Source organism: Cinclus cinclus, chromosome 17 (assembly GCF_963662255.1).
Source record: "Cinclus cinclus chromosome 17, bCinCin1.1, whole genome shotgun sequence".
Taxonomy (NCBI): Eukaryota; Metazoa; Chordata; class Aves; order Passeriformes; family Cinclidae; genus Cinclus; species Cinclus cinclus.
Window position 1 is genome coordinate 12,510,971 of NC_085062.1, and position 21,489 is coordinate 12,532,459.

The window sequence follows — 21,489 nt, forward strand, 5'->3', positions numbered from 1 at the left end:
ATGTGGGGCTCCCACCTTCTCCTCCCTGCTCTCAACCTCCCCAGGGCACCCCAAAACGGGGTGGGGAAGAGAGCTGGGAAGAGCAGAACCCCCTCCAGCCCTTCCCCACCAGGGCCAGGGCACAGGAAGGGAGCCCCAGGGGTGCAGGGATACACCCCAGCAGGGCCCCCCAATCACTGCAGTGGGGAGATCTTCAGGGGAATCATTATCCGAGATTCCATGGTCCGGATCAGTGGGACTGGGGAAGGAAAGGAGAGACAGGTGAGGGCAGGGGGTTCCCAGCACAGGCAGGAGATTGCCAAAGTAGGTGGGGGTCCCACTCACCAGTGTAATAAACGTTCTCATCCCAGCCCCTCTTCCTCCAGGCTGCATTCCTTGTCTCCTCCCGGGACTGCAGATCCCTGTAGGCTGTGGAGAGAGGATGGGGTTGGCATCCTGAGCCCTCCAGCCCAGGCCCCAGGCTGAGGGTCCCCCAGGGGTGACACCCCTTACCCCAGAGGTGATGCACCACGTAGAGTTCCCCAATCTGGGAGAAGAACCCCCCAACAGCCTCCTGGTTCTCCTGGCGGTACTTGATGGCCCGAGCCCTGCACAAAGCAGTGGACACATGGGGGTTCTGCTTCAGGGGTCTCCCCTTCTCCAGAGGGAGCTTTTCCCACCTTGGATTCCTGCATGCTGGGAAACCAGTAGCTTACCAGTTGTTGCCCCACTCAATCATGGTCCCTGGCTGGAAACGAGAAAAATCAGAACGCCCCTGCTCGCTCAGCGTCAGGGGTCTCCTCATCCAGGAAGGAGGAATTTGGGGGGGCTGTCCCCCAAAACCTGGGGTATACCAGCCTGAAGACCTCCCCCGAGGCACAGACTGATCCCCACCTTCAGCTTGTAGGTCCTCAGCTCGTAGATGTTTGGTCCCTGGCGGGGCTGGGGCTCATTCCAGAAGCTGAATTCCAGGAGCAGCTGGTTCCTGCGGGACAGCAACATCCGGCTCCTCTCCTTGCGGAAGTCCAGGTACTCCTGGGGACAGCCCCGGCCAGGGGGTTCGAGGTGGGGGCCACGTGGGCCGGGGGTGTCAGGTACAGGGGTCTCGCCCCCACCCCAGTGGTACCTTGTTCTGCCTGAGCTTGTTCATGCAGTCCATGAGCGCTGGGTACCCGCCCGAGAAGCGCCACAGGTGCACTACAAAGAGGGTTTTGGGGTGGGAAGAGGAGCAGGACCCCAAAATCCCACCAAAATCTTTGCCTTTGGCAGCAGAGGAACCAGGAACCACTGCCTGCCCTCACCTGCCTGGTCCTGCTCGCCGTACCACGTGTTCCAGTTGCCCACCAGGTCACAGGGGTAGTCAGGGTCTGAGTGGAGCTTGGGCAGCACCTCCTCTCTGTGGAGGCACAGAGGGGGGCAGTGGGGTGGGGGGCAGCACCCCTAAACCCTCCCAGTGCCCCTCTTTGCTCTCCCAGGGTTGGCCCATACAGGATCTGGTGCAGCATGGGAGATGCACCCATTTCACAGGGAGGGAAACTCAGGCACAGAACAGGGACACAGATCCACCCAGGAGCTCTGCTCAAGCCCTCCCACCCCTCTCACTCCAGAACAGCACCCCAACATCCCGCTGGGATGCTGGGAAGGCCCCTCAGTGTGCTCACGTCAGCTTGTTGTAGGCTTCCAGGCATTCCGGCTTCACATTGTGAACTGCAGGGACAGGAGAGAGGGGCTGGGAAGGGGGGAAGGAAGGGGAAGGATCCGGGAATGGGGGTCCCAATGAGCGAGGGGTGCACCCCATCTGTGCCTGCCTTCTTCCCGGCAGGAGCACTCACACTGGATCTTGTAGAGGTTGCTGGTCTCCTTCTTGGAGAGGAGGTTGGAATGTGCATCCTTGCGTGGATCCACCTTGTGCACGAAGAGGGAGCGGAACCAGCTGCCCTCGGCATCCCTGGAGTACCCCCTGCAGGACAGCGGGGCAGGGAGACACGAGAAATGACTGGCTGGATGGCAAATCAGGATCCAGAGACCTCACTGCCAGTCCTGTGGGCAGCTGCCTCCATTGTTCCGCATCCAGGGAGCCCCATTGGCTTCCACTCAGTTCATTCTGGGAGCCCTCTTCCAGTTCTAGGGTGGGTCTGTCCCCACTTCCAGTCTGTCCCCCTGAATCCAGAGGGGTTTTAGCCATGCTGCCCAACAGAGCAAGGAGACCGGTGTAGAGGTGTGGGACAAGGGGGGCATGACCCCCTCTCAAGCCTCCATGAGAGCCCACTCAGCCCCAGTGGCCACTCCAGTGACAGTGACCCCTCCATAGGAGAGCCAAGGGGACATAGGGCAATAGGGGCACGCCCCCATAGGATCTCTTTTACCCAGGGGCTGCTCCAGTGCTGGTGATCCTTCAACGGGCAAGGGGACAAGGGGCAATGGGGTGATGGGACCAGCCCCCCAGCCTGTCCGCCGGGATTCCCCATCAGCCCCAAGGGTGTCTCCGGTGCTCCGGAGAAGGTCGGGATCCCCCCCAGGGCAGTGACGGGCAGGGAACGGGGCCCCTCGGCCCCGGGTCCGAGCTGCGGCCAGACCTTTGTCCCCAGCGAGGCAACGACCGTGGGGCCACTCCGGGGGCCGCCCGCCGGGTCCGGGAGGGCCGCGGGGTCGGGGGGGGCTCAGGGGTGGGGGGTGCGGGGTCCGGGGGAGGCTCAGGGGTGGGGGTGTAGCGGGGTGCGGGGTCACCGCCCGGGGGCATGCGGGGAGCGGGGGAGATGTGCTGTCCGGAGGGGATGAGGGGTCCAGGGGAGAATCAGGATAGCGGGGTGTGGGTGTCCCGACCCGGGGAGATGCAGGGTCCGCGGTCCGGGGAGGGTGCGGAGTCCAGGGGGGAGGATCAGGAAGCCCAGGGGAGCGGGGGTCCCCTCCGGGGCAGTGCGGAGAGCGGAGGGATGCGGGATCAAGGGTCTCAGAAGAGGGGATACGAGTGTCCCGGCTCGGGAGGATGCAGACTCCGGGGGTACTGCGGGGTCCGGGGGGAATGGGAGGGCTCAGCGGAGCGGGGTGCGGATGATGCGAAGAGCGGAGAAGATCTGGGCCTCAAGGCTTCAGAGGTGGGGTCTCCATGCGGGGGGATGCGGGGCCAAGGGGAGCTGCAGGGTCCAGGAAGGAGGATACAGGGTATACCCGCCGGGAGAGATGCGGGGAGCGGCGCGGACGCAGAAGCCGAGGGAGAATGAGGGATGCGGGGATGCCGCGGGGGCTCTCAGGAGGGGATGAGACACCCCCCCCCCCTCGTCCAGGGGTCCCCTCCCGGGCATCCCCACTCACCGCGCGCCCCGCGGGGCCGCGCCCGCGCCCCCGCCCCGCAGCCGCCGCAGCGCCGCGCTCCCGACGCGCGCTCCCGCCGCCATCTTCCGCACCGGGGCGGGGCCGCGCGCGGCGTGTGCCCACCGAGCCACGCCCTCTCGGCCAGGCCACGCCCCCTCAGAAGCTGGCTTGCAGCAGCGTGATTCTGATTGGCCGCCCGGCCGCACCTTCGCGCGCCCAGCTACGCCCACCCGCCCCCGCCCGCCTCCGCGACGCCTCATTGGATGCAGGTGAGGGGGCGGTGCCCGCGGGCCCGGCGGCGCTCGGCAGCCAATCAGAAGAGGCGGTTGGAGAGGCCGGTGGCTGATTGGTCCCGATGTCTCTCTCCGGCCGGGACTGCGGCGCAGCTCCAGGGAGGCGGGGCTTCCTCGGGCTCCGCCCTAGGAAGGAGGGGTCAGAATGGGCGGGGCAGTTCGGTCTATGGGCGTGGTCGGGGTGTGGCCGGGTGTGTCTCACTTGCAGGCGCGGGCTCGGGGTGTCTCCGCGGTCCCCCCGCCGTGTCCCCGGCCCTGGGGGAACATCCCCGCGCCGGGGGCTCCTCCTGGACTTGGGGAACCTGAGGGAGGGCACAGAGAGCGCTGCTCCGGCCGGACCCGTGGCGTACCCGTGCCGCTCCTGCCCCAGACGCCCTTCTGCTGACAGCGCCTCTCTGCCCCATTGTCCCTTCTCTCTGCATCAGAGCCTCCCCTCTGCCCCATAGCTCCTCCTGCTCCATAGCCCCCCCATTTTGCCCCATTACCCCCTCCCACCTCTCAGCCCCCTGCTCTTCTCCTTAACCCACTCACCACACAGGTCTGGACCACAATCACCCCAGTACTTGCCCCCCTCATATTTCCCCCTGTCCAGTAGTAGTTCCAGTTTCTCCCCCCGCACTCCCCCCCACAGATCTCACCTCGCCGTGGGCCAGTGGAGGGACTGGGGGGCAGCAAGGAGGGGGCACGGGTAGGCCCCCGAGCCCCTCACCTGAGGAGTGCATGGGCAATGGGGGAGAGGGAGGATCCACACCCCGGGGTTCCTGGAGCGTCTGCTGGGAGAGGGAACGGGGGGAGCTGAGAAGGGGGAAGAAAACAGGAGTTAAAAGGTTAACTGCCCCCAAGACCCCGCCAAACGCTCTGTGACCTTCACAAACCCTCTGTGACTCCCTCCCCAAAATCTCCAACCTTCTCCTGTGGCTTGGGATCCCATAAATCACTCGAAACCGATGCCTTCTCTGTGCCCACCCCCACGGATCCATGGACCCCTGGTGCCCCCCGTGCCCCACTCACCCGGGAAGGGGCGATGCCCCCCGGCGCAGGGCGCAGACCCAGGCGTGCAGCTCCTCGGGGGTCTCAGTCCCCAGACAGTACGTCCGCATCCCGGGATGTTCAGCCTGGGAATGGGGGATCCTTGATGTCCTTGAGCTCAGGTGTCCAGGTCCCGTCCCCCCCACCCAGGGAACCCGTGGATCCGGGGACCCAGGGAGCCGGGGCTGACCGTGAAGAGGAACTGGGGGGCTCGGGGGGCGCGGGGGGTAGGGGGCAGGATGCGGATCTTGTAGCCAGGCAGGAGGATGCCGCCCCGCACTTGCTGCTCGCTGCTGTCTGGGGGGCAGAGGAAGGTCACAATGGGGGGCACCAGAGCTCACATCTGCACCCCGAGATATCCAGGACCATCAGAGGGATGCCAGAGCCCTCCTGAATCTCATTGGATGCCCCCAAACCTCCCGGGGCACCCCAGATCTTAGAACCCCACCAAGGACCTCTTCAAGCCCCCAGGGACCTCCAGTGACCCAGAGATCCCGGATCCTGCCAGAGTCCCTGATCCATCCAGAGACCCCCAGTCCCCAGGAATTCCCAATGCTCCAGAAATCGCCAAATGCCCCAGGAATCCTTGATCCCACTGGAACCTCGGGCCACCTCAGGGACCTCCAACATCCCAGGAACCCCCCTAGTCCACTAGGATTCTTGGCCCTGCAAGGACTGTCCAACACCCCAGGATCCCTGAGCCCCCCAGGGACATCAGGTCACCCAACCCCCTTAGCCCCAGGTCCCCACACCCTCCCGGTGTCTCCAGACCCCCCTGCCCCTCACCCCGGTAGTAGTAGAGGCAGAGATCCACCAGTACAAACCAGCGGCGCTTCCAGAGCCGCAGCCCCGAGCTGTCCTGAGAAGCGGAGGGGGGAGATGGGGGCTGAGCCCCCGCAGCCCATCCCCACGTGGGACCCTCTGCTGCTCCAAACCCCTCAATTCCCTCCGATCCCCCCAACCTCCTCACCCCCAAGGACTCCCTGCCATTCCAGACCCCCAAACCCCATAACGCCCCGGCACCCTCTTCCATCCCAGACCCCATAACCACCCCACACTGCCGGGGCTGGCCTAGTGTGTCTGATCTCCCCAAACCCCATAACCCACCCTCACCATCCATTGAGTCCCCCCAACTCCCTCTGGTTCCACCCTCCCCAGCACCACATCCCCCCCATGACCCTCTGACTCTCCAGACCCTCTCAACCCTGTACACCCTTCAGTTCCTCCCCACTGCTCCAGGTCCCCCCAAAACCCACAACCCCCCCAGAATCCCGCACCTCAAACTCCATACAGCACCTGAACGCCCTCTCCAGCCCGCCCCCCTCCTCACCTGCTTGTGCAACCAGCCCTGCATGGCGGGCGCGATGCGGGTGTCCCTCCGCAGCGCCTGCTTCCCCTTTCCAAAGTCGTGTACTCTCGGCACGGGCCGGCAGGGCTGGGCGGGGGGGAGGTCACCCATGGCGAGGGGCCAAGAAAGACCCCCTCCCAGCACCCCTACGGCCCCCCAGGCCGCCAGGGTGTCTACTATCCTTCCTACCCCAATTTATTTTCGTACCCCACAACGCCCCCCCGGCTGCCTAGAGCTCCCCTCTTGTGCCCCATAAATCCCTATGGAGTCTTGGGCTCCCCCTTATACCCCAATCCTCCACATGCCCCCCTCGAGCTCCCTCGGACGCACAGGGTTCCCCAAACCCCCTCCAACCCCTCCAATCCCCCATACCCCCCTCCGTGGTTCCCCAGTTTCCCCCTCATGTCCCCCCCGCCTTTCGCCCACCTGGGTGCCGGGGCCAGCGGCGGCGGGGTCCCGGCGGGCGGGGTCGTCGCTTTCTGCCATGGGGGGTCCTGCAGAGGCAGCGGGGGGCCGGGGGTTCCCCGTCAATGTCCCCATTGTCCCCGCGAGGACAGAGGCCGCGTTCTTCCCGCTGCGGGGGCGGGGGCCGCTCCCGGACGCCTGGGTCCTCCCGGGGGTGTCGGGGGGGCTTCTCGGCTCCCGCTGGTCCCTTCCCCCTCCTGCTCCTGCCGGATTCAGATCCGCCCCGTCCCCCTGTGCTGGTCCCAGTTTCTGTCCCAGTAACCCTGAACTGATCTCAGTTCCCATCCCAGCAGCCCCGAACTGTTCCTGTCCCGTTACTCCATGCTGATCCCAGTTCTCGTCGCGTTATCCCCGTGAAAGTCCCAGTTTCCGTCCCAGTATCCCTCAACCTCTCCGTCCTAATTCCCACTCCGTAATCCCCGCGCAGGTCCCATTTCCCATCCCAGTAACCCTGAACTGATCCCAGTCCCTCCCGTTACCCCGTGCTGGACTAAGTTTCCTTCCCAGTAACTCTGAGCGGGTCCCAGTTTCTGTTTCGTTCACCCGCGCTCGTTCCAGTTCCCAGCCCGTTATCCCACACGGATCGAGGTCGCGGTCCCGTCCCCTTGCCCTGGTGACGGGTCCCAGCCACCGTCCCATCATCCCAGTGACGGTCCCAGTTTCCATTACCGCCGCTGGTTCTGCTCCCTGCCCCGTCCCGTGTCCCGGTATCGGTGCCAGTCCCGTCCCTCTGCCCCGTGCTGGTCCCAGCCGCAGTCCCAGTCCCGGTCCCAGTCCCAGTCCCAGTCCCAGTCCCAGTCCCAGTCCCAGTCCTGCCCCGTGTCCCCGCCCGCCCCGGGCGCTGGTCCCAGTCTCTGTCCCCACCCACGAGCCCGGACACCCGGGTTCCCTCGGCCCGGTGCTGCTAGCACCCCGTGTCACCCAGGGAACCCCGTCCTGCGGGGACACCCACGGCACCGGGGACACCCGTGACACGGGGTCAGCCCACGGCAGCGGGCACGCCTCAAGGACCTCAGGGACTCACAAGCCCCACACAGCTCAGGGATCTCTGACACCCAAAGTCCCTTATACCCCACGGACTCTGCAGATCCCCCGACACCCCCAGATCCCTGACACTTCATGGACCCCAGACATCCCGGGGAGCCCGGACACCCCATTGACTCTCCAGAGAGCCCGGAGTTCCCACGCACCGCCCAGAGACGCCGGACATCCCTGGATCCTGAGGGGATCGCATCTCACGGAGCCCGGACATGCCAGAGTCCCCTGAACCCTCCCGTGTCCCGGTGTCCCCGTGTCCCGGTGTCCCCGTGTCCCGGTGTCCCCGTGTCCCCCACACCGGGGCACGCCCCCTCCCACGCTCGCCTGCAGTGCGCTCCGCCCGCCGCAAGGGGGCGACACCATCACGCCCCATCGCTTCCTCACCATTCGCCTAATGGCCACGCCTCACCCCGCCCCTTCCTCTTGAGTGGCGTCCTCTCTACCCAATCATAGCCGCCTCTGCTCCCGCCTCTCCCCACATCCCTTTCTATTGGCTGGAAGGTGCGGCGGGGGCGGGCGCATCTCGCGGCGCGGCCAATGGCGCGGTGGGGGGCGGGGCCAGGCCGCCATGGCGCCGCCGCCGCGCTGACCGCGCCGCGCCGCCATGGCCGGGGCCATCGCGTCCCGCATGAGCTTCAGCTCCCTCAAGCGCAAGCAGCCCAAAACCTTCACCGTGCGCATCGCCACCATGGACGCCGAGATGGAGTTCAGCTGCGAGGTGACGGCCCGCGCGGGCGCGGGGGTCCCGCTGAGGGGGGACGGGCCCCCCACAAACACCCCCAGACCCTCTGAGGGGCCCGGACCCCCCCTCCCAGTCCCTCCGGTTCCCGGGGTCTGCCCTGGGCCTGCAGCGGCACAGCCTTGTTTTGGTTATAAATCAGCTTTGTCCTGGTGTGCTTCGGTGTGATTTTCGTTGTTATAATTGTACATTATTCTGATTATAATTCGGCTTTTCTTTGGTTGTAATTCGCCTTTACTTTGGTTATGAATGGGTGTATTTTGGCTTTATTTTGGTCATAACCTGGCTTTGCTTTGGTTGTAATTCAGTGTTATTGTGTGTGTAATTCAGTTGTATCCTGGTTATAGTTTGGCCTTATTTTGGTTATAATTAATCCTTATTATGTGTGTAATTCAGCATTGTTTTGGTCATAAATTGGCTTTTTTTTCTGGGTATAATTTGGTTTTATCCCAGGTATACTTGGGCATTATTCTGGTTTTAATTCAGTTTATACTTTGATTATAATTCAGCTTTATTCTGGCAATAATTCATCCTGACTCCAGGTGTGATTTAGCTTTATTTGGGTTATAATTTGGCTTAATTTCAGTTATAATTCGCTCTCATTCTGGGTACAATTTGGCATTATTCTGGTTGTAATTCATCCTGTGCTTTGGCTACAATTCAGCTTCTTTCTGGGTGTAATTCAGTTTTATCCTGGTTATAATTCAGCTTTGTTCTCATTACAGTCCAGTTTCATTTGGGCTTTAATCCAGTGCTATCCTGCCCTCCCAGCCCAAGCCACCACTACACTGTGGCTGTCACAGGGCTTGAGGAATCTCAGTGTCAATGCTTGAATCCATATGAATCCAACTCCCAAGTGTTCCACAAACATCTAAGGACAAAATATTGGCATTTTCCTGAGCTCTTAGTTCACCATGAGGATGAGGGATGCTCCAGGGGGCTGGGCCTGGCCTTTCTGTGATAATTTCCCTTTTTGGGGCCCTTGGAACTTGTAAAACGTTCTCCCAGGGCGTTGCTGCCAAACCCTGGGATCTGCTCTGCTTTTTCAGCTGAGCCAGAGGGGTTGGCCACACAAACATTGAAATCCCACTCCAAACTCCTCATTTAATAGTTTTCATTTCATTAGCCTGATCCAAACCCTGATGGAATCCCCAGTGCCTATCAGCCAAGTGGTGTTTGCCATCACTGATTTCCTTGTTCTGGAAATCTCTCAGCCCTGAAGTAGTTCCTGCTTTTCCTAGGGATTAAGGATTTTCTCTAGGAAGCTGTGTGAGCTTCCCACTTCCAGCAGAGTGTGAACATCCTGTCTGTGTTTTCCCTACTTTCCCGAGGCTGCAGCAGTAACTGATGATGGAAAGCAAATAACTGTTAATTTCCGTGGTGTGGTTGGGTGTCATTTCCCACTGGGATCAGGGTGGGGAGGGGGTGTTTGTGCAGTGATTAGGCGGCGTTCCTGTGGGATTTGGATGTGGAACTGATGCATCTCCAGCTGACTTTTCTGGGAGGTTCCTGCCAAAAGAACTTGTTGCTGCAGAAAGACTTCTGCAGCTGGAAGGAGTCAGGAGCTGTGAGTGTGACCCTGCCGAGGGCTCCTGGACTGGTGCTGGGGGGATGCAGAGGGAATTCAGGCCTCATCATTCAGCATGGAATATTGGAGCAGGATGGGAGGATGAAGGGATGGTTGGATGCAGGTGGCTGATGGGGCTGTTTCACACTTTGCAGGTGAGGAGTGAGTTTTTGTGGAATCATGGAATGGTTTGGGTGGGAAGGGATCTTAAAGCTCATCCTGGACCACCCTCAGCCATGGTCAGGGACACCTTCCACTCTCCCAGGTCGCTCCAAGCCCTGTCCAGCCTGTCCTTGGACACTTGCAGGAATCCAGGGGCTTCCACAGCTTCTTTGGGCACCCTGTGCCAGGGCCTCAGTGCTCTCACAGTCAGGAATTTCTCCCCGATATCCCATCTAACCCTGCCTTCTGGCAGTGGGAAGCCACTCCCTGTGTCCTGTCCTTCCATCCATTGTCCCCAGTCCCTCTCCAGCTCTCCTGGAGCCCCTTCAGGCCCTGGAAGGGGCTCTGAGCTCTCCTTGGATCCTTCTCTCCTCCAGGTGAGCACCCCCAGCTCTCCCAGCCTGGCTCCAGAGCAGAGGGTCTCCAGCCCTTGGAGAATCTCCATGACCTCCTGGGCTTGCTCCAAGCCCAGGGCAGCCCAGCTTGAAGTATGAGTTTTATCCAGGCTCCGTCCCAACAGTCCAGGTCCTTGGATAGATCTCTGCCCCTGTTTTTGTGTTGCACTTGGGAGTCTCTGGGAAAAACTTCTTATTTTGCTGACTCTGCAGACACATCTGGGGACAGAGGGATCAGACACACCTCGAGTTGCTGGGGTTGGGAAGGAGGCCCAGGGAAGGGCTTGGCTTGCTCTACACCCACAGTGAGACCTGGAGCCAGGATTGGACTTTGTGCCCTCCTGAGAGTCGATTTTTGGAAGACCATGCTCTTCCCTGAAGAAATCCAGCCCCTGTCCCAGGGTTTTCCAGGAGAAGAGTGAGCAGCACTGTTTATCCAGCTCTCTGTGTGCTTTCAGGTGTCTTTGGCCACGAAGGAGAACTGCTGACTCCAGCAGGAGTCTGGGAGAGGGAAATCTGCCTCACAAACACCTGAGAGGATCAGTGGAAGGAGGAGGTGCAGTGGGAATCCTGTGGTTTGGGGGCTCTTGAGATGTGGCCTGTGAGTGGCACCTCATGCTGACAGGGACAGAGGTCTGGTTTGTTGGATGTTTGTTGAGCTGGTCTTCCATGATGCCTGGGGGTTCCTCCCAGCTTAGGATATTCCATGATTCCATGACCCAGCCATAGCTGCTGGAGACTTGCCTTCTTTCTCAGTGCTAATTTTTCAGTCTGCTTGCTAGAAATCCCCAGCTGTGCATTTTAAGGGATTAAATCTGCTTTGCATCTGTTTATTCTGCAGTTGATGTCTCTAAATTGAGCCTAAATCTAAAATAATTCCTAGAAATGAAATCTTAATCTTTCTAACATGGTGATGGAGATTAATAATCACAGCTGGGGTTTCACTTTAAAGACTTAAATTTTTTGGGTGGAAATCTTGGAGGCATGAAGCCAGTGTCTTCCTTTTGTTACTTCCATCTCGGAGGTTTGTGCTGTGCGTAATTAATTGATAACATCTGGAGGAAGGGTAGACATTTGCATGGTTCTTGGGTCCCTGTGCTAAAGCAACTCCAGCTGCCTCACCTTCCTGAGAGCCTTGGACAGCCATGTGGGAGCCTCTTCCCTGAGAGGGTGGGCAGGCCCTGGCACAGGGTGCCCAGAGAAGCTGTGGCTGCCCCTGGATCCCTGAAATGTCCAGAGCCAGGTTGGACAGGGCTTGGAGCCATCTGGGATACTGGAAGATACCCCTGTCCATGGCAGGGAGGTGGAACAAGACAGACTTTAAGATCTCTTCCAACCCAAACCATTCCATGAGTTATTCAATTCTGAAAACCCCATGGTATTTTTGAGTCCACATCCAAAGCACTGTTTATCCCACATCTCGGTGGGATGGCAGAGGTGTAGCTGGTGTCAGGTTGGTCTCACCCTCTCCCATATGTCATATTTTACCTTTCAGAACCAAGTTCCCTGGCTGATGGAGAACCCCTCAATCTTTCTTTTGGCCTCATGGGTGTCTCTGCCAACTTCTCCCTCTTGCAGTGCTCTGCCCCGTTAGTATCTCTCCATCTCAGAGCCCCGGCCTGGTTTCCAAGGGGTGTGTTTGTCATCTGGGCTTGAATCCTGCAGGGATGGTCACTCCATCAAGGTGCAGCTTACTGCCCAGCTGCTTCCCAGCCTTAGTCCTTTGGCATCTTAAAAAGGAATGGGAAAGCTTTACAGCCAGCCTGGAGAAACAGCTTAAGTGTTCAAGCAGTGAGAAGAAGCAGGTTTGTGCTGTTGTACTTGCTGGTCTAAACATGCATCCTGTTACTGCTTCAGTGCTTAAGCTGTTCCTCTCTGTCCAGAGGATAATCCTGGTTGGAAGGGATCTTTCTTTTAGTCCAGTGTCCCACTCGGTGCAGATCTAGTTGGATGAGGTTGGATGTAAAGCCCTTGTAAGTAGAAGAGTCCTGATTTTGACCATGTGCAGCCGAGTGCTGTCCCTTTGTCACCAGACACGGGGACTTGTGTAGCTGAGCTGAAAAGCTCATCCTCTGGAACAGGAACAACCGAGGATTTGGTGGTGGAAATCTGGGTGGAAATGAGTTTTTGAGGGAAGAGCTGGTGCAGTAAATCCGAGCTGAGTTTTGAGCTGTGTCCAGTCACTGCACCAAAATAAAAAGGCAGGAGGAGTAAATCAGGGAGCAGAAAGTGCTTGGCTTCCTTCTGCATTGCAGGATACTTGGAATGGGGTTTATAAAGATCCATACATTCCCAATTCCAGGCAGCAGCGTGCTGGTAAGGACAGTGACCTCTTGAAGCTGCAAAGCTTCTGTGAGTGGACACAAGCTTAACAGGAAAAGACCAGTCTGGGTGCAGGAACAGCTGTTTAAAAAAGATGAGGGAAGTAATCCACCTCAGCTACAACCTGCCCCCCAATAAATTGCTGGGATACCAGCTGTCAAGTTAATGTTTGGTTTCTCCATGTGCCCATGTGTCTTGGTCTTGTGCCAGCACACAGGAGCATGTGCTGCTCTCTTTGAATCTGAGACACAGCAGGTAAGGGCTGTTTCCTCTTTCATGTCTTGGACGGGTTTATGCCCCAAAACTTCAGAATTTCTGATTCACATCAGTGACATTTGGGAGTTGGTATTTTAGAGATGGCTTGCTTGGTGCAGTTCATTCCCCTAAGTTGTACTTGTGACTTATGGACATGGATCCTCTTGGGCTTTGGTGCCTCACCCTGCGCCTGAAAAGTTCTCTGGATCCCCTGCTCCCATCACAGCCTCTTCCAAGCCAGCTGGAAACTCCTGTTACTTCTCAAAGACTGTTCAAAACTGCTGTCAATCCCCAGACTCTGTTAATTAATCCAGAGATGTGTTGATGCAGAGGGGAAGGAGGAAGGGCATTTGGGACAGTGAATTTTTCTCTTTTGGTGTGTAGACTCCAGTTTTGATGCTCTTTAATACCTTTTTTTTTTCCCCTTTGTAAAGGCAGTGTCTTTCAAGTAGGTGGTTTTTGAAATTAAAGGTACTTGAACAGGGAAGCAGCTCTGGGAATAATCTCCTTGAAGCTGGGAGGCAATGCTGGTAGGGAATTGTTGGAACCCTGAGGCCTGGGAGCTTTAAACTTTCTGTGCTTTCTGACACTGACCCTCAAAAGAACACTGCTTTTGACTTGAGGCCTTGGAGGAGGCTTCCAAAATTGGGTGATGGAGTTAGAATCACTGGTGTGTTATTAGAATAGAAGTGTGTAATTTCACATGGTGAAGGGTTTTGAATTTGGGGTTTTAGGATATAGTAGTAGGTATGGGACAAATGGATGTTCTTGGGCATTGTCTCTTTCTTCCTTCTTGTTCCTTCTTCATGGTTGCAGGCAGTAGTTTTTGGTTGGATAGTTAGTGCTGCACTGTGGGCCACAGGTGTTTGGTTATTGGGTCAAAAGTATAAATAATATAGATATTAGCTTTTAATTGGATAGTCAGGCTTTAAAAGGCCTTGTAACTAGCTAAAGTCACCTCCATTTTCTCACTTTTGGCTTGATAGCTAGAAGTGCTGAAGAACTCTCTGTACTTTAGATAAGATTTAATAAACAACCAAGTCCAAACAAGAAATCTTGTCTCTCAAGGCTTCAATCCTGACTCGGAGTGAAGGCAGAAGAAAGAAGCAAAACCACTAACAGGGAATCACACAGCCCTGGAAATGGGAAGAGAGGCATGTAACCTGGCATCACCCTGAGGTGAGCCAATTGCTGCCCCTCTCCAGCCCAGGTGAGCTGTCTGTGTTCAGGGCTCAGCAGTGTGTAAGAGCTCATGGGAGCAGGTCGGGCAGGGCTGAAATGCCCCATGTCCATCAGCAGTCAGCTCCTACGTGGAGGGAAGGCCTGGGGTTGTCCTTGCCAGGGCCTTCCCTGCCTGGGGCAGGGAGCAGGGTTGTGCTGCAGATGTGTAAGTGCAGAACAGAGACAACTCTGGCCCCTGTTACAGTGTCTGTGCATCCTTGGCAGAAATCCCTGCGGGATCCAAATCCTCCTTTCATCCTCTTGGAGCTTCTTGCTCTGTATTGAGCTGCTGCTTTACTCCATAACTTTTCTGTGTGAGCCCAGCTTACAGGGTGAGGTGAGGCTTTGTAACATGGAATCATGCAATGGTTTGGGTGGGAAGGGACCTTCAACTCATCCAGTTCCATCTTCTGCCGTGGGCAGGGACACATTCCACTATCCCAGAATGCTCCAAGCCCTGTCCAGCCTGGCCTTGGACACTGCCAGGGATCCAGGGGCAGCCACAGCTTCAATCTGTGCTTACAGGGAACAATTCCTTCCCAGTATCCCATCTATCCTTGCCCTCTGGCAGTGGGAAGCCATTGCCTGTGTCCTGTCCCTCCAGCCCTTGTCCCCAGTCCCTCTCCAGCTCTCCTGGAGCCCCTTCAGGCCCTGAAAGGGGCTCTGAGCTCTCCCTGGATCCTTCTCTTCTCTAGGTGAACACCCCCAGCTCTCCCAGCCTGGCTCCAGCCCTTGGAGCATCTCTGTGGCCGCCTCTGGACTCTCTCCAGCAGCTCCAGGTCCTTCCTGTGCTGGGCCCCAGGGCTGGAGGCAGCTCTGCAGAGGTCTCACCTGAGCAGGGCAGAGGGCACATTGTCACCAGTTGTTGTCCCCTGCCTGTCCCCAAGCTCTGTCTGGTCACAGGTCCTGTTCTCAGCATTCCTGCTCCGTCTCTGTCTCAGGCAGACACCACGGAGCGTGCTTGGCTGCACCATCTGCATCCTCACGCCTGGGCGCGTTTTTGGCCTCCTCCGTGGTTAACAGAAATAGGTTTTAATTAAAAGCTCATTATAGAGTTGTCATGTAGCATTAGTAAATAAAAATAACTTTTACAGCCCTGCCTTGTGACTCAGTAAGTGGCAATTGAAAATATTTGACATCACGTTATTTAAAACAAAATTGACAAATACTACATTTTTGATTCCCTGTTTGTTCCAAATGGGCTTTAAAACTGAATAAATTGTTATCTGTGGCACTGTGGTTGCCATTCAAGTCCAGAAGGAGAAATTAGTGTGGTCTGCAGCCTCAAAATGGTCTCCATTTCAGTTGTAATCTGTTGTGGCTGGGTGGTTTGGGCATCTCCTGTGGGATGGGGGTTTGGACTAGCTACAGGCTACATCTAATTTCTCATTCCCAGGTGGTCAGTGGAAGGATGCTCTGCCCAGGCCCAGCTCCCTCCCTTCGCCCTCGCCATCCCTGTTTCAGTGGTGTTGTGTTCTCTTGTTAAAATGTGATTCTAAACAGCAGTAACTTCACTTGGAGCATTTTCCTTGGTGCCTTTTCCCTTTTTCACAGCAGTCCTTTGGCTGTCGTGTCACAGCAGGGGCTCTTGCTTCTCTTTGCATCCCTAGCACATATCTAACACCTAATAAAATTATCTGCAAAGCAAAAAGCCATTCTCTGTCTTACTTACAGGTAAATAGGTGCAGTAAAATACTCTGTAAATATGAGTAATTCCTGCAAGGTCGTGTGTTAACCTCGTGCTGTGGGTGGGGTGTACAGGGACCACTGCCCTGGGTTTCCCTGGGAAGCAGCTGAGCCTTGCTTTTGCCCTCATTACCCACCCTGATCCCAGGAAGAGCTGCAGCTTCAGGAGTTTGTGTTTGTGATGAGAAGGTGAGATCTTCATCTGTACCCCCTGAGCAGAGCCTGGTTCTGTCCCCTGGAGTTTGGGCACTTTCCTGTTGTCCCAGGAGAGCCTCTTGTGTGAGGAACCTAAATATTAAATTAAACCCATCTCTCTTGCGTCCCCTTTATCACATTTGTCAATGTTGGAAGAGAAACATCAGCCTGACAATGTTTTGGGAATCTCTTTTCTGTGTAGACCCCTCACTCAACCCTCTCTGTGCAGAATGGTTGCACCCCCTTGTCTCTTGCTGCCCATGTTTTAGAATTATGGAATATCATGAGCTGAAAGGGACCCACAGGATCACCCAGCCCAGCCCCTGTCCCTGCACAGACCCCCCAACAATCCCACCCTGTCCCTCCCTGGCAGCGCTGTCCAAACACTCCTGGAGCTCTGGCAGCCTCGGGGCCGGGACCATTCCCTGGGGAGCCTGGGCAGTGCCCAGCACCCTCTGGGGGAGGGAAGAACCTTTCCCTGATCTCCACCTAAACCTCCTGACAGCTCCCTTCCCTGGCTTGCCCCCTTCCTCCTTGTCATCCCCTGATGAGGGGACCAGACAACCCTTCTGCTCATTTTTGGAGCTGCTTTAGCGAGTCGGGAGCTGAGGAGCAGTTGTGAAACCTGACAGAGAGGTTATGCTCCGAAATAAATCGTGCAGTTGACTGCGAGTTGGAAATGACTCCCGGTGCAGGTTAATAAATAATGCAAACCTTGTTAATAGATGCCAAATGTGCCGTCTCAGCCAGAGAAAAAGATGATGCCAATAATCTGGACTGGAAATACTCTGTTCTAGCCACTGGCTGCAGAGTTTTAAGTGTTTAGTGCTGTTAATTTAAAACGCTTTGCTGATAGATTGTAACTGCTCTGTACTTAGTAAAGAACAACAAACAGCTCGGTGGAGTAACAGCCTGTTTATAAAGTGTCTCATTCACATGTCCCTTCTGTGACTCTTGAATTCCTGCAGCCGCCCGTGCTGTGCTCCTGCTAATGGGAAAGGAGCTGCAAATGTCAGAGGTGATGCCTGCAGCACAGGGAGGGTTCTACAGTGACGCATCCTGCTCCATCCTGACGGTCACATTGAGGTTATCATGATGTAGCTTTTTGCTGGGAGATGGAGCTTTGTTACAGCATCATGCCAGAATATGACTGAGAATGTATTTTTCTGCTCTGAGCTTCTTAGTTTTGTTTTCAGGAGCTCAGAATGGCTTGTAAAATCACCTTTGTGCTTCAGGTGTCACTTGAGTGCCATGCAGGGAATGGCATGATGGACACAGGGTGGATGGGAGCGGCCAGCCTGTCCTGGCTGTCCTCTAGGCTCTCTGGACACCAGCTCTGTCCATCCCTTCCTGCCTTGGAAGGGCTTTTTTTTAAGTAGTTTACAGCCATGGAATGTGGCAGTTAATGATACAAGTAAACTGTAAAGTATGGGTGAGGAGGGCTGAGGTCCTGGATGTCTGTAAAGCTGCTGGAGTTCAGCTGTCAAAAGATGCCACTTGAATGCAGATCGTTATTTTAAGTACTGAGGTGTGGAGGGAAATCATGTCTGTTGGAATAAAGGTGGCTGCTGATCACTGATATATTTAATGAAGGTAATTCAGCGCAGTTGGAGAGGATCTATGCTCTGTTATGGCTGGAGTCTTGAGCATTGTGCACTAATGTTAAATGTCTATTCCTGCCACCACAGAAACACTTGGTGACAAAGTGCTGGTGTAAAATACAGCAGTAGAAGCCTCACTTAAAATACAGTCCCTTAAAGGGGGGCTTGTAAAAATGGAGAGATAATTTTTAATGCAGGCAGATAATGCTAGGGGAAGGGGGAATGGTTTTCAACTAAGAGGGGAGGGATTTAGGTTAGGTGTCAGGAGGAAACCCACCTGTGAGGCCCTGTCATGGGTGTCCCAGAGCAGCTGTGGCTGCCCCTGGATCCCTGCAAGTGTCCAAGGCTAGGCTGGACAGGACTTGGAGCAGCCTGGACTAGTGGAAGGTGTCCCTCCCGTGGCAGGGGGTGGACCTGGATTATCTTTAAGGTCTCTTCCCACCCAAACTGTTCCAAATTCCCATCACCAAGTCAAAAATGCAGGGATGAAAGCTGCACAAAGCTCCTGCTTTAATCCTCAGCGCTGCTTTTCAAAACAAAGTGGTGGTTTGTGTTTTGAGAGGAAACCTTTGGGTTCTGACAGCTCCTCAGCACGGTTTGGGTACCTGAGGAGTCACAGCCGGTGGAAATTCCAGGTTTATCACACTGATCCCAAGGGATGTGGAGCGATGTCCAGCGCTGCCAGAAGCAGCAGGCAGGAGCCCGTCCCAGGAAGGTTTGGTGCAGGCACTGCTGCCTCAAGACCTTCTCCATGGTCTTCGGGAAGGAAAAACAGCCCATAATGCTTTAAACAAAGCAGTTTAGTGAAGAAATAGCCTTTTGCTGGCAGCCTGCTTTTATGTGCCTGCAAAAACGGTACCAAATAGCTCTTTTAATGGGCCTCACTCTGTTTTGTCTGAGCCCTTGAATTAACCTCCTACTTAAAATCATAGTCAGGGAAAGATCTGCAGTCTGAGCCATCCTGTGCCGAGCTGGAGCCCATCCCGGGGGCTGGAGGATAGTGAAATGTGTGAAATTAGGGGGATTATAATTACAGCACTGCCACACTTGCTGCTCCTGGCGTTTTGACCCCGAGGTGTTGACAGCGCCCGATCCGAATCGCGGCGAGCGGTCCGGGGGTGGTGTTTTTGGGGAGGGTGGTGTCGGCTTTGTCCTATTCCGGGACTGTGAGCGGGTGTGTCTGTGCTCTCCGGGAAGGGGGAGAGCAGTGACGGAGTCATCCCTGAAAGGCAGAGCTTGGCTGAGCTGGGCCTGGCTTTGCCCACAAGGCGGCAGTGGGGGACAGCGGAGCGGCCCCGGCGTTGCTATTGATGTGTCCAGGTGGCACCGGGATTGAGTTGTAGTGACAAGAGAGTGCGCGGGATCTGTTTGCGCAAGGGCTTTGGAGTAATGGCCATATGTCTCGGTCCAGCAATTGTTTTCAGCGTGCAGATGGAAAACCGAAGTGGCTTTGGCATATTAGATTCATGTGGTTTATGTCCCTCTTCGCCTCTCTGCCTCCCAACACCTCCCGGTTTTATGAGCAAACTTCAGTAGCATCATGGATGCGGCTGCAGGATTGCTCGAAGGACACAGTCCTTGAGCAACCAATTTTCTCTGCCCCTTGGCTGCTTTTGCCAGCATTTTCAGCAGAAAATGCAGTTTGACTATCAAAATGTGCTTCCAGAGAACCGCTGACTTCAGTGGTAATGATGGGGATTTTGGAGCTCTTTTTCCCTTCTCTCTATGCAGGGTCGATGGCTCTGGATGCACATGCTCTGTGCAGGGGTTGTGTCGCTGCTGATTTTGTGGCTCCTCTCTCTGAGCCGTGGTGCTGATGGTAGTGCTTGTGCAGGGTTTCCTGAGCCTGCAGGGAGACACATTAAAGCCACCAACGGGCAGTTCAAAGGGATTTTTATTTCCTGCTGGCAACAGGCAGGAACCAAAAGACATCAGGAGCCTAAACCTGAGTTCAGCAAGAGCCTAAATGAACCCTTAGTTTCACAGGGCAAGAAACAGGGGCATTACAGTGTCATTTTTTGGAAAAGGGGGAAATCACATCTCAGTTTCCTACTGAGGGAGGAGCTGGTGATCTGCAGATGAGATCAGATGGAAGGAGATAAAGTGTGCCTTGTTAGGGCGTTTTCATGTCTGTACCAGATGTGTTTGCAGGGGGGTTAAAGTTGACCTTGGGAGGTGAAAACAGTGTATTTGGTTGAACAGAGAGAAGTTCTGAAATCCATCTTTATAACTCTGCTTCCTGTTTGCTCTCTGGCAGGTGAAATGGAAAGGGAAGGACCTGTTTGATCTGGTGTGCAGGACACTGGGACTGCGGGAAACCTGGTTCTTCGGGCTGCAGTACACGATCAAGGACACAGTGGCTTGGCTCAAAATGGACAAGAAGGTTGGAACCAAAGTTCGCAAAATCCCAGAATGGTTTGGGTTGGAAGGGACCCTGAAGCTCACCTCATTCCAAGCCCTTGCCATGGACAGGGATATTTCCCTTGAGAGGTTGTGTGGGATGACAAAGGAGAATATCCTTTCTTCTTTCTTTGAATGTGAGATGTTGTGTGATGGATGAACTGGGATAGATGAACTTAAATCCCATCTCCGTGGCATCTGGGGATGTCAGACTGGTAAAAACTGGCAGAGATGCCCTATCCCAGCATCTGTGCACTCTGAATTCCCTGGAGATATTTTGGGACACAGCCATGCTGGGGTGCTGCACTTCGGGGGTGCAGTTCAGGCAAAGCAAATGAAACTTAAAACTCTCTCTTTTGTGCCCCTGGACACAAAATCATCAGCAGAAAAGTTTACTCTTGTTTTTTTGTTGAGAAATACAGAGAGCTTGGGAGGAGGAAAACCAGAGTGAAAATGAGATGGGGATAAGGGAGGAAATGCTTCCCAAACCTGTGAGGGGTGGGTTTTGGAGGTGTCAGACGTGGCTCTGTTCACATCTAAAGGATGTGATGCTACAGCTGGATGGTCATGGACACTGAGGGAGGTCTGGGTGTCTCACCTCTCAGGCTGAGGTTTTAAACCAACATTTAACTGGGCAGTAGCAGAGCAAGGTGGTAAGAAACACCACTGAATTCAGTGCAGGGAAAGAAGGAGAAAGTCGGGTGGTGGCGCAGCAGGATCCAACATCACTCCTCAAGTATCAGAAGAGGCAACGAGCATGTGGCAGATCAGGATCAACTGTCTCCGTCTCATTTCTCATGCTGTTTGTTTCTGCCTTTTTTTGTTCCCTTGCATCATTAGGAGTGTCAGAAATGTTTGTTTTCTTTTTTTAACTACGGTGTCTGAACTATTTAGGTCTGTTCTAGATGTCTAAAAGTGTCTGACAGAAGATGTGCTGATCTGAACAGAAGGGATCTGGTTCTTGTCTTGAAGAAACCAAATAGATTTTGTATCCCACAGGTCCTGGATCATGATGTCCCCACAGAGGAGCCCAAAACCTTTCACTTCCTGGCCAAATTTTATCCAGAGAATGCAGAGGAGGAATTGGTCCAGGAAATCACCCAGCACTTGTTCTTCCTGCAGGTAGGAGTCAATACACTGCTATCCAACCTGAGGGAGAGGGAGCCAGGATGAGCAGAAGGTCCCAGGATCAGAGTGCTTGTCAGCAGAGTGTGCTCTACATCCTTATGTTCACACCTTTCCAAAAGGACTTAAAAACTTCCAAAAATAGGTGAAGGATGGTTTTTGTGAAGGAAACAGTCTGCCCAGACTGGCAGACCTCTGAACTATCAGTCAGGAATGATAAGGTCATCCATAATATCCATGGGTGGTGGCTCAGGAACGTGGATCTGTCAGCCAAAGGCTCATGTGCCTCTGCAGGGTGTGGGATGAGCTGTGCTGAGGGGTGGCAGCTGCCTTTGGACGTGATGGCATTGTTGTGTG

General features: G+C 55.6%; 2 protein-coding genes across 12 annotated transcripts in view; one reads left to right on the forward strand and one right to left on the reverse strand.

Annotated features, from left to right (window-relative positions):
• Nucleotides 1–119: 119 nt before the first annotated feature.
• Nucleotides 120–3,374, reverse strand: NIPSNAP1 (nipsnap homolog 1). Its single transcript, XM_062504512.1, has 10 exons — nt 3,292–3,374; nt 1,812–1,939; nt 1,641–1,686; nt 1,281–1,375; nt 1,106–1,176; nt 874–1,014; nt 696–727; nt 493–587; nt 325–408; nt 120–238 (listed from the first exon to the last, which is right to left on the reverse strand). Exons 1-10 carry the CDS (start codon nt 3,372–3,374, stop codon nt 174–176), a joined length of 840 nt encoding a protein of 279 aa, XP_062360496.1. The 3' UTR covers nt 120–173.
• Nucleotides 3,375–8,053: 4,679 nt separating this feature from the next.
• The window catches only part of NF2 (NF2, moesin-ezrin-radixin like (MERLIN) tumor suppressor), a 47,367-nt gene continuing 33,931 nt past the window's right edge, over nt 8,054–21,489 (forward strand). For 5 of the 11 annotated variants that reach the window (XM_062504141.1, XM_062504142.1, XM_062504146.1 and 2 more), the window contains exons 1-3: nt 8,054–8,182; nt 19,865–19,990; nt 21,007–21,129. In XM_062504141.1, coding sequence (XP_062360125.1) covers nt 8,069–8,182; nt 19,865–19,990; nt 21,007–21,129 — 363 coding nt within the window. In that variant the 5' untranslated portion in view covers nt 8,054–8,068. The remainder of the gene's footprint in view (nt 8,183–19,864; nt 19,991–21,006; nt 21,130–21,489) is intronic. The other 6 variants (XM_062504144.1, XM_062504150.1, XM_062504147.1 and 3 more) reach the window with 3 other exon arrangements.